Source organism: Diceros bicornis, chromosome 12 (assembly GCF_020826845.1).
Source record: "Diceros bicornis minor isolate mBicDic1 chromosome 12, mDicBic1.mat.cur, whole genome shotgun sequence".
In the NCBI taxonomy this organism is placed as follows: Eukaryota; Metazoa; Chordata; class Mammalia; order Perissodactyla; family Rhinocerotidae; genus Diceros; species Diceros bicornis.
Window position 1 is genome coordinate 65,666,652 of NC_080751.1, and position 12,481 is coordinate 65,679,132.

At 36.6% G+C, this 12,481-nt stretch overlaps 1 protein-coding gene across 1 annotated transcript in view; it reads left to right on the forward strand.

Annotated features, from left to right (window-relative positions):
- The window catches only part of NBAS (NBAS subunit of NRZ tethering complex), a 328,999-nt gene that overhangs the window by 165,829 nt on the left and 150,689 nt on the right, over window positions 1-12,481 (forward strand). The window contains exons 31-33 of the mRNA XM_058551762.1: window positions 848-960; window positions 4,155-4,268; window positions 9,782-9,895. Coding sequence (XP_058407745.1) covers window positions 848-960; window positions 4,155-4,268; window positions 9,782-9,895 — 341 coding nt within the window. The remainder of the gene's footprint in view (window positions 1-847; window positions 961-4,154; window positions 4,269-9,781; window positions 9,896-12,481) is intronic.

The window sequence follows — 12,481 nt, forward strand, 5'->3', positions numbered from 1 at the left end:
CTGATTTAAATTCTACAGTTTTGCAAGAGCAAGCTAGGCCTGTATCTATCACCCAGTCATATAGGTGCATCCTGGGGCCTAGATGTCTTCATCTGATGATCCATGATTTTAGCGTTCATTAGCGCTCATGGCCTGATCTCTAACTGTCTTTCTAGTCTTGTGTCCCAATGTTCTTCTACATGTACCTTTCAGAAAATAAGTTTATTCATTAATTAAAATATTTATTAAGGACCTTTCTCTGGATTTTTAAAAATTTGCTTGAAATACTCCATAGATATGACAAATTCTTAGTTTAGCAAATTGCTTTTTCCTGTATTTATCTCAGGAGTGCATTACCAATTGATTTTTCTCTTTTTGATCAGAAAAATGTCTATTGTGTGGTTTAAATTATTATTTTTTCCTTTGGGAGACAAAATTGTGATTGAATGAAGACGTTGCTATTTTTCTTAGAAGAATAACTGGAAATTATTTCAATTATGTTTTTTTATTCTTTCTAATATAATCATTACCTTTGGAGTTAACAGTAAAAAGGGCACTAAACACAGAGTTAACATATCTTGCTTCATACTGCGATACCATTACATACTGTCCGTTAACCCTGTGCATATGACTTCACCTCTCTGAGCTGCAATTTTGGCTTCCTTAAAAAGCAGATGATGATATTTGCCTATCTCATGGTCTTGCTATGAGGATTAAGTAAGATAACAGAAAGCATCTAGCAGAATACCTGGAAGGTAGTAGGTATTGGATAAATATGTGTCGGATCTCTTGTTGTTGAATATAGAAAGGCAACTTAGCTGAACATATGTTACTTCTTCTTTTTAAAAATTTATCTTATTTCTCCTAGGTGCTGTTTACAGCTGATCACAGATAGACCCAGTGCCATTCAAGAGGAGCTAGATCTTATCCAAGCCCTTGGATGTCTTGAGGAGTTTGGGGTAAAGATCCTGCCTTTGCAAGGTGAGTTTTCAATGTAGTGTTATACTCTTATTAACTTATTTTGCATTAATTTACCAATGTTCCTTTTTAGTTTTCTAAACTAAAGAGTACCTTTGGTCATTTAATTCATTAGCAATAGATCCTGCCCTCTGCCCCATTTTTCAATTGCAATCTTAAGTGGAAACCCCAAAGAAAAAATAAAGCCAACATTTTATCATAAATTTATAGTTTTAAGTTCAAAGTTATGACATTGAAAGAATTAACATTAGTAACAGCAGTGAGGCTATTAGATAAAAATAAAAATAGAAATTAGGGATTATAGATGGGAGTTTCAAATTTACATCAGTTTTGGTATACGATTTATTTCTGTATTTTGTTTCAGTTGCATAGATTTAGAAGTAGCTGTAAATGATAATGGTTTCTTTTTATGCTTTTATGGTCAATAAATGCTTCTTATGTCTGAGACCTGTGTGTGTTGTGTGTGTGTTTTGTAGTTTTTGTTTTTTTTTCATACTTGAGATATATTTGTGAGATCCACAGGAAAATGAGGAATCCTCAACTATTAAAAGATACGTACTGTAAAAGATGCATATTGTTTTCATATTCATTAATTCCATTTTGAAAAGGAATTTTAGGAGTCAAAGATCCCTTGCCTTCATAGACGGATAATAACATCTAAGGCTTGAATTTATTTAACTGAGAAATCACATTTTGAAATATAATTTAGCATGTCCTATGATAAGCAGTAAGAGAACTGATATAGTGATTGTCCAGAGGCTCAAAAAAAACATAAAGTAACAAGTCATTTGAACATGGCATTTGCACTCTATTAGATTTCTACTCTCCAAATTTATTTAACGTACTTGAAATATTAGTAGTATGCCTTGCTTAGGGCAAGAAGCAGACAAAGAACCAAACTTGAGTGTTCCATTAAGTGGAATTTTAGAGAAAATGATGATTCATGGCTATATGTGGTTTCAGTTTTCCACCTTGATTTTTTTTAGTAGAAAGAGAGTGGTAACAGTAAGGAAATAAACTTACTAGAGTTTCTAAAACTAGAGCTTCTCTAAGAAGAATATAAGAATTCATTAAACAAGGCCATAGAAGATCTATGAAAACCCTAGGTTTTTTCATATGTAGAATGACAATATTATCTATGCCAAGTGTTGTCTTTAAAATCAAATTAGAAACATGTAGAAAGTACCTTTCTCATAATTATCGAATGTGACATATTGAAGTAATGATACACATTTTCTTAAAACACATAGTAGGAGTAAAACCCGTAAAGCAGTAGCAGATGTCGAGGAAAAAAACGAATTTTTTTGATTGAAAAAAGTTATAGAAAAGTTCAAAGTACACTGTATCAGTTTTTGCTACACTGTGCTGTAGTAAAAATCCCTAAAATCTCAGTGGCTTAGAGTAACAAGTTTATTTCTTGCTCACAGTCATGTCTGCTCCACCACTCCATGGAACATGTCATTCTCACTGCAGAGGGAAAAGATCAATGGTGGAGTCCCATGATGACTCTTAAACATTTGCTCAGAAGTGGCATATGTCACTTCCACTCATGCCGATTTCATTGCCTGTAGAAGTCACATGGCCAAGCCTAATATCACTGAGTCTGGTATTTGTGATGTGAATAATTGCAGTAGATACTGGGAACAATACAGTCTACAGAAGCTATACTGAGATGTAGATATTGGCTGTCAGGATTGTGAAGTAAGTAACTGAAGTCTACATCTACTTCATACTTTATAATAAAGGCTGTATTTTATAGTAAGGGCCACAACAGCAGTAACTACTAGCAGTTACATAAATAGCCATCCTAAAATAGCTCAATATACACTAAAGTATTAGGAATAAAAGGACATGATATTTGCAATTTATTCTCAGATGGTTCAGAAAAAATAGATCTGTATGCATATATATATTTGCATATATGTATGTATGTGGGGGGGACAGAAGGTGCATATGCATTATTGCACATGTGCATGTGTGAATGGAGCAACTTATTAACAATTGGTTAATCTTGGCAAAAAATATAAAGGAGTTCTTTGTACCATTCTTGCAACCTTTCTGTAAGTTTGAAATTAAGTAATAATAAAAACTTACAAAAACAGAGCCCATTCCAAGGAAAAACCACCACCTCTCTTTATCTCCTCAACTCCTGGACCCCCTCCCACCTACCAGAAGTAGTTTTAGGAGAACATAGGATATATGGGATACAGTCATAGATTTAGAAATGGATAAAGAAATGAAAGTGTGAAAAACATTTAAGGAGCTGGGTTGAATTCTGGTCCCATCACTTTTCAGTGATGTTAGCCAAAGTGTTTCACCTGTCTGCACCCTCAGTTTCTTCCCCTGAGGATAATAGTACCTGCCTTGTAGGGTTCATATACATAAAGCACCTACAACAGTGCCTGGGATGTAGGTCATATTTATTTAATGTCAGCTGCTATCATTATAGTTATTATTGTTGTATTTATTGGGACCCAGCCTCCCAAATAGTACCATGATTCTTAAAGGTTGACACCTCCACCCTAAATAGATACCGTTTCTTCCTAGCATATTCATATACTCTTTAAATAAAAGGTTTTTTCCCCTGTAACTGTTCTTAATTACCTATTAGTATGAATTGGTGTGATCAGATATGTTTTGTTTTCCTAACATCTAGCTTAGTGAGAGGATTAGGGCTGTTTTTGGAGAAAGCTTAATAAATTGGAACAGTGAGCACTTCAAGGACTCCTACCCTCCAAACTGGGGTGATGTGGTGGAGATAGAAAATGGATGTTTGGAACATGGAAGGGATTTTGGGGAGGTGAGGTGAGGAGTGAGGGACTGGTGTAACAGGAAGTATGTGAAGTTTTCGAATATGAATACTGTCGTCTTTAAAATTTTCCCTAAGGCCTGACACGGCACTTGAAAGGTGACACTTTTTCCTGGCTTCAGAATGGAAATTCATTTGCTGTTTCAGAAATTTGGTAACAAAGAAAAGATCCATGTTGTACATTATTCAGATGCAACAATAATTTTAATTTTTTAAAAAATTGTGTCTTTTACTTCTTATTGATCTGGAGACTAACACAGTTTTCATTTTGTTTGGTTGCCTTAAATTAGGAAGGTCATGATACCCTTTTGTGATGTCCCTGATTACATGTCTTGAGTATGTCTTTGTTTTGTAGTGAGACTGACTTGAGTATGTCTTTCTTTTGCAGTGAGACTGTGCTCTGATCGGATCGGCCTCATCAAGGAGTGTATTTGCCAGTCGCCCACATGCTACAAACAATCCTCCAAGCTTCTGGGCCTTGCTGAGTTGTTGAGAGTAGCAGGTAAGTTTTGAATGGTAACCTGCAGAATAGGGTTTCTGTTATTCTTGATTATTCTAGACAAACATCAGAACATACGCTTGCAGGTGTCAGGAGAGCTGCTTTTGGGCAAGGATTTGTCTTTTCTAGAAAGATTGTCATGTTAAAAAATATGTACCTATATTGATTGCTGGGAGCATCTGTCCTTTAACTGAGGATAGCCTTATTCAGGGTGCCATGAAGTGGTGTGAAGTCAGAATAGAAGTCAGGGTTACCGATTATAACCAGAAAGCTTAAATGCAAGCCACAGCCCTACCTGTTCACCTTGAATGTCCAAATTTGGTGTAATATTTTTGAACTTGAACAATTTTTTAGAAAAATTTGTGCATTTACTATTTGGTGGAGTTTTTACAAACATTCTCTCATTTCATCTTCTGTTAAATAGAGACAATGATATATTCTTGCCATTTTATGAGGGAAATTGAGGATCGGAGAAGTTAAGTATCTTGCACAGCAGGGTTAAATAGACTATAGCTTTCAAGGAAAGTCTTTCGGACTCTACATTTCATGTTTCTTTAACCATGCTGTTCTATTTACCAAAGTCTTTTAATACTTTTCTTTAGTATTTTTGACGTAGGCTGATCTCCACAAGAACAGTTGTTGCCCGTTTTGTTTCATAAGCAGTGGTTTGAAGTTGTACGTGTCTAAGCCACATATCATAGGCTCAAAAGTAAAGGGGATTTGTATTTATATTTTGAGCTTTAAAAAATATATATATGTTTAGTATATTTAGTGGACACACATTTATTAACGTTTTAAAGTCTTAATTATCAGACTTTTATTCTTAAGTTCTATAGTTTTAGTGAACTTTAGTGTGTCAGTTGTCCTTTTCTAGTCTGAAAGTATAGCATTAGTATCATTTCCTTTGAACTTGCAGCAGCCTTGGATAGGTGCTGACACTGTGCTTGGGGCCAGTCATCCATCGTGAGGCATCTTGGATGACTGGGACCAAATTGGGTGTGGGGTCAGAAGACTGGTTCAGTCTTCTATATTTGTATGGATTCAGTTCCATGCATTTGCTAAATGACTTGAGCTCCAGTTTCTGAGTCTGGAAAATAGGAACGATACCCTCTTGCTTTACTTGCTGAATTATAAGACCCAAATGAGTTAATGCATATAACAGCGCTTTGTAAACTTTGAAGCACTCTGATCATCAGGGAAGAATTTCATTAGGATCCAGTCCATAGGCACTAATGAAGCAGTCAGGGATGCCATCTACACTTTCCGTATACCTACTAGGATTAATGTCCATTTTTGGCCTTGTGACATGTTGACATAGAAACAAGAATATCAGTGATCCTGGCAAGCTATATTAATTTTTAATGGGATGAACATTCTTCTTCAGTCCTACAGAGCACATTTATGTAGACCACATGGTATTTAGACCTCTTTTCTTTATTGCAGCTATTTTAGTTCTAATGTTTGGAACCATCTAAACTTGGCCGCCTCTATTTCACAAACTTTAATGTGGAATCTGTATTACCACTTCAGCACAGTATCATCAAAAGATATGACTAGTATCTACATTTTGTCAACATATTTTTATTGTGAGCCACCTGAGTGGCTCACAATAAAAATAGCTAATGTGTCAATGACTACCATGTGCCAGCACCCTTCTATACTCTTTTTATATGTTAGCTCTTTCACTATGCACAACAACCTCTTGTTAGCCACATTTTACAGATGAGGAAATAGAAGCAGATAGAGGTGAAGTAATATCACTGTGTTAGGTGTTTTGGTTACAAAGTTCTGTTACACACAGCTGCTGCCCTCTGGGAGTTTAGAATCTTAGAGGACTGAGGAAGCAAATAATTATGCTGCAACAGGGGATATGATGGTAGTACCTGGCTTCTGTAAACAAATGTTATAGAACTTGAAGAAAGGCAATGCTAATATTTTGCTGGAGAAGTGGGGGAGGTATTAAGAAAGGGATCACAAGGGAGGTGACATGTATCTGAAGCTTATAGGGTGTTCTGGTTATCTCTTGCTGCTTTAGAAAACACCTAAAAACTTAGTGGCTTAAAGCAACAACAGTCATTTATTTTTATCTCTCCCAATTCTGGAGGTTGACTGGACTTAGCCAAGTAGATCAGGGTCTTTTATGAAATTGCAGTCACATAGTGGCTAGGGACGGGCTCATCTTAAAGGCTGCTCTATTTACATGTCTGGCATCTGGGCTGAGAAGGCTTACGTAGCTGGGAGATAGAATAGCTAGGGCTCTGTCTCTTCTCTGTGTGGTTTCTCCTTGTGGTCTTTTCATATGGTGCCCTCAGACTTCTTACATGGTGGCTGAAGGCTCCCAGAGTCAGTGTCCCAAGAGAAACCAGCAGAAGCTTCATGGCATTTTTCTATAACCTAGCCTTGGAATTTGGGCAGCTTCGTTTCCTATTGTTTTTATTCACAGAGGCAGTCACATAGGCCCTCCCAAGTTCAAGGGAAATATTTATAGATTACACCTGAAGGCTTGACTGGGCCTGGGTGATTTGCTTCTGAGCTGGCTTACTCAGATGGCTGTTGGAAAAGGCCTCAGTTCCTCCCTGGCTGGTGGTAAGAGCCCTCAGTTCCTTACCACGTGGATCTCTCCATAGGGCTTCTTGGGTGTCCTTTCAACATGGCAGCTCCTAGAGTTTCTCCTAGAGCCGTTGATCCATGAGAGAGCAAGGAGGATTCTGTAATGCCTTTTATGACCTAGTCTTGGAAGTCACATACCATCATTTCCACCTTAATCTGTTAGAAGTAAATCACTAATCATCCCTCACTCAGGGGGAGAGGCATTAGCTCCATTTTTAGAAGAGAGTATCAAAGAATTTGTGGACATAGTTTAAATTATATTTCATGTACTCAAAGCCTTGTCATGACACCATTGGCCTTCTCTTCTTCATCAGACTAAACGTGTGAATCATTTTCTTTAATAGATTTCTAGTCTGGCCATACTCCTGTCTGTACTTCCTAAGAATTTTGTTTTGTTTTGTTTATAATATTTTTCTAGACATCATTCTTTTCAGGATGAGGTTTGTTCTTTTTTTTTTGCTTATATTTTGCCTTTTAACCACCTGCTTGGATTGAAACTTTATAGAAATTAAAAGCAGTTAAATATTTGAGCTTTGAACTTTAAGATGACTATTTGACTTATCTTCATATAAAAGATTACATGAACAACAACAGTAATTCTCATTTTATACTTTCATACTTATCTGAGTTGCTTCTTACTGTGTCCCTTACAGCAGAGCCATGAATCTCATTTTGAATGTGAGGCAATAGGAATAAAGAAATTTAATAATTTATTGAAGATTTCACAATTAACTTTCTGACTTTGAATCCTTTACTGTTATCCTGTTTCCACCTTTTTTTTTTGTGAGGAAGACTGGCTCTGAGCTAACATCCATTGCCAATCCTTCTCTTTTTGTTGAGGAAGATTGTCCCTGGGCTAACATCCGTGCCCATCTTTCTCTACTTTATATGGGACACTGCCACGGCATGGCTTGACAAGCGGTGCGTCGGTGTGCATCTGGGATCTGAATCTGTGAACCCCGGGCCACCGAAGCGGAGCATGCGCGCTTAACTGCTATGCCACTGGGCTGGCCCCTGTTTCCACCTTTTTTGATGTTGGATGATGGTAATCAATGGACTCTTACTTAGAGTCAGCTGATTAGGGGCTTTAATTACATCAGCAAAATACCTTCACAACCTAGCTAAGTTGTCATATAAAAGAAAAAACACACTTGGCCCCTTCATTTTTGATTTAGATGTTCTTGATAAATGCACACATGTCAAGAGTATTATCTAGGAAATAGGTTTTCTATTAATTTTGATATGTGCATTTAGTATTGAGGAACTTTTACATATTGTTCGATTTCTAGTGTTAACAGTGTTAGTGCTACTAAAACATGAATGTGTTGTTCTAATAATAATATTATGAATCTTAGTGCTATAACATCTCCTTATTTAAGAATCTTTTTAGATTAGCTTGGGCCAGTCGTTGTCTTGGATTTTATTCAAACCTCTGAAGCACAGAAAGAAGACTGATGAGGACATATTTTCAAAGTTTCATTCAGCTCTTTCTATGATATGTTTACTTTTTCTTCAAACCATATTGTAGCTTGAAAATGCAAAGGCCATGTATGTATTTCCTTTTTTTCCCTGGAAATATTGAAAGTAGTTTTAAGCTTTCATTACTTCATTAAAATATAAAAGATTTTTTACTTTTTACTTTTTAGCCTAAATATACAAGTTGTACTTGTACTGTAGCTTTGAATTATTTGTCTTATAATTGAAAATTACATTCTGAATTGAACCTGTGCCCATTTCATTGAGGATATATTTTTGTGAGCCCCTATTATGGTGCAAGACTTGGTGCTGGGTACTGAGAATTCAACAAGGAAGCAACCCCTGTCCTCTAGGAGCTTAAATTCTGATAGAGGGTATAGATGATTAAAAATCCTGATAAATTCGTATTGAGAGAATGAAAGCAGAGGAACATGTAGGAGGGGCACCTAAACCATTTATGTGAAAAAAGTGTGGAGATGCCAAAGAAAGAAGTGATATCTAAGCTGATATCTAAGAATATTCTTAGGAAAATAATTTAAGATCTTTGTGTTAACGTAAGCTGAATTTTGGTATCTGTTCTTAGAGTTTAGACGCTCACTGTGATAAATAAAAGATTAGTACTGTCAGTTGTCAAATGACAAAATGAAAACAATTTAGTAATGAGTTTGATGTCCTTTATTCAAGGGAAATCAATCCATGGGTGGGGGAGCGCAGTGCATTGTTCCCAAGGGATGTGGAGCAAGAGCGAGTTTCCCGAGTGTTAGAAGAGGCAGTGTGGAAGCAGAGCGTGATTGGCTGGGAAATCGGGGGTTTCCGTTTAAGGGCAGCAGGTCCTGTTTTCCAGGGTCAGGTAAGCTGGCTGAAGCTGAGTTGGAGGATTGTGATTGGTGTAGGGTAGGTTTCCTTTGACAGATGTTTCCCGTTAAGTGCAGTTGACTTAGGTTTAGGTTTGTGACTTGGGCTGGGCCACTGGGGTGGCCTCCAATTTGTGGGTCCTGATATACGAATTAACTTTATCATAGTGAAACTATAAAATTTACATACATTTTACTTTGTGTTTAAGTTTTTCCCCCCTTATATTTGTCATTTATTAATTATAATTAGAACATTCAAATGCAAAATATAAAAAAAGAAATAGCAAAAAAGTTTAAAGTCCCTGTGGGGAGGAAAACTTTTCCTTTACCCTCTTAGGCTGGAATGGTTGGTCCAGGGCTGATATTAATCCTTGATCACTTAGGAGACTGAGAGCTAATTCCATGATTAATAAGTAAATTGGAAGGTCAAAGTTGCAGTGACCTTTTGTCCTATAATCTTTTAAAATCAGTCTAATCTCTATTTTTTTATTTTTGAATTAATTTGAAAGAGTGTTAATGAGCTCTTTTATTAATTGATGCTGCCAAAATCATTAAGCTGTTTGTGTGTATTTACAGGTGAAGACCCAGAAGAAAGGCGTGGACAAGTTCTAATCCTTCTAGTAGAGCAAGCGCTTCGTTTCCATGACTACAAGGCAGCGAATGTGCATTGCCAGGAGCTGATGTCCACAGGTGAACTAGGCAAACTACTTAACACTTTGCTCATGTCCTCTTTACATGATGAATAACGGAAAAGGTCTGTTCTGAAATCAATTGGCCTAATTGGTAAACCAGCCACATTGTGTTCATAAGACTTGAGAAACATTTTGTGAGCACTGGTGTGTATGCCATGTGCTTATATATTAAAATAAGTACTTTAATGGGCTCAGGGCTTATATTTTACCTGAGATTTTGGTTGCTTTCCATTCTGTATTAAAAACATGCTCATAATTTTAATAACACTAAAATATATTAGTGCCTTTTTATGTGTTATATAAAAGAAAATTAAAATTTTTTAAAGTATCTACAATTTGTGACTATATAGTCAAATATTCTTTAATTTTTTTTTAAAGATAACATAGTGCTTTTCAAACTAATGTTGAGAAATTGGGAAGTAGTTTGTAATCCTAAAATTTGCCATATTGAAATTCTAATTCAGGTCTCTAGAGGATAAGCAGATTTTATTATGGAGTAATTTCTACCCCCCAGTAGGTAGGACGTGCTGTTGTCTTATTGTAGACTCCATACTAAATGATCTACTTTTTGTAGCTGTGCCTGAATATATGAAAGGCCAAGCACATCTTTTTACCCACTTTCTGTGCATTCATAGTGAGTGGTTAAAAGTGCAGTGCTTTACTTCATGGTAACTCATGGAACTGTGCACTTATGATTTGTGTACCTTCTGTATGTATACTAGTAAGGAAAAAATTATTCTGACACTTGTTAAAAACAGTAAGGAAGACTTTATTCAGGACTTTTGCAATAGGGGGCAGAGATCAGGCTCAACTCTGAATATAGAAAAGACAGCTGGGGATTTATAGCTGAGGAGTGGAATGAGGGGTCAGTGGATGAAAAATTACTCTGATGAGACACCATGGTAAGGAGGATTCTTGCTAAACTGACTTAACAGAATTCTTGCTGAAGGCAGGCCAGGGTGATCAGATATCAATGGTGATCAGTTATCAAAGGTAGGAGATTGTTTCTACACTGACTTAGCAGCATTCTTGCTAAACCTGGGCTATCCAGGCTCAGCAAGGCAGGGGCCAAGGTGTGGGCCTAGTTGAGAAGAGGGCTCAGAGGAGCGTGACTACAGTTTGGTCAAGGAGAGAGTCTTTGTCGGTACATCTATGAAAATGTTTAAAACTCTGGGGAAAAACTCAATGCTTTATAACCTCAGCATTAGAAAATGTTTCATAAAAGAGCTGTGTTCTGTAATATTAACCTAGTGGTTTTACAGCGTTAAATTCAGATAGTTATGGTATTCTGGAAAATCATTGTTGTATTAATCTAAAATCATTTATTTAGAGAGCTTTGTAATAATTTTATTCTGTTAAGGATGGTATCTGAATTAATTTTTACTTTATATATTTAGAGAAATTATTCTGGGCTGAGGCCTTTGTTCATAGAAAAAAAGACCTACTTTCTAACAGGAACTCCTTCAAATAAGAATAGAAGTGTATTTTAAGAATTCAGAGTATAACCTTGTATAGGAAAAAAGATCTTTGCTGGGAGTCGGGGGCTGCCTGTATTTTTAGCACTGTCCTTGGATCTCTCTCTCCGTCTGTAAAGTGAATGATTCTGTATAGCTGTCTATAATAGTTTCTCTTTTTTCTAGCACTTTGCAGTTTATAAAGAGCTTTTAAATACAGGTTGTTTTTAGATATAGGTTGTTTAATCCTCCCAGTAACCCAGTGAGGATGGCATTATCATTATTGTCCCTTCATAGCAGTAAAGGAAATGTGGTACTTGGAACTTTCTCAGGCTCACACAAGTGCTAAATAGCAGACTTCCCCTCAAGTCTTCTGAATTAAGATATCTAGCTTTTTTTTTGTCTAACTTTTTTTTTTTTAATTGTTGATGTTTTAATAGTTTTTAACATTGTGAAATTTTGGGTTGTACATTTTTGTTTGTCCATCACCATATATATGACTCCCTTCACCCCTTGTGCCCACCCCCCACCCCCACTGCCCCTGGTAACCACAATACAGTTTTCTCTGTCCATGTGTTGGTTTATATTCCACATATGAGTGAGATCATGCAGTGTTTGTCTTTCTTCTTCTGGCTTACTTCAGTTAACATAATACTCTCCAGGCCCATCCATGTTGTTGCAAATGGGACGATTTTGTCTTTTTTTATGGTTGAGTAGTATTCCATTGTATATATATATCACATTTTCTTGATCCAGTCGTCTGTCGAGGGACACTTAGGTTGCTTCCACTTCTTGGCTATGGTGAATAATGCTGCAATGAACATAAGGGTGTATAAGCCTCTTTGGATTATTGATTTCAGGTTCGTTGGATAGATTCCCAGTAGTGGGATGGCTGGGTCATAGGGCATCTCTATTTTTAATTCTTTGAGGAATCTCCATACCGTTTTCCATAGAGGCTGCACCAGTCTGCATTCCCACCAGCTGTGTATGAGGGTTCCTGTTTCTCCACATCCTCTCCAACACTTGTTGATTTTTGTCTTGGTGATTATAGCCATTCTAAAGGGCGTGAGGTGATATCTTAGTGTTGTTTTGATTTGCATTTCCCTGATGATTAGTGATGTTGAACGTCT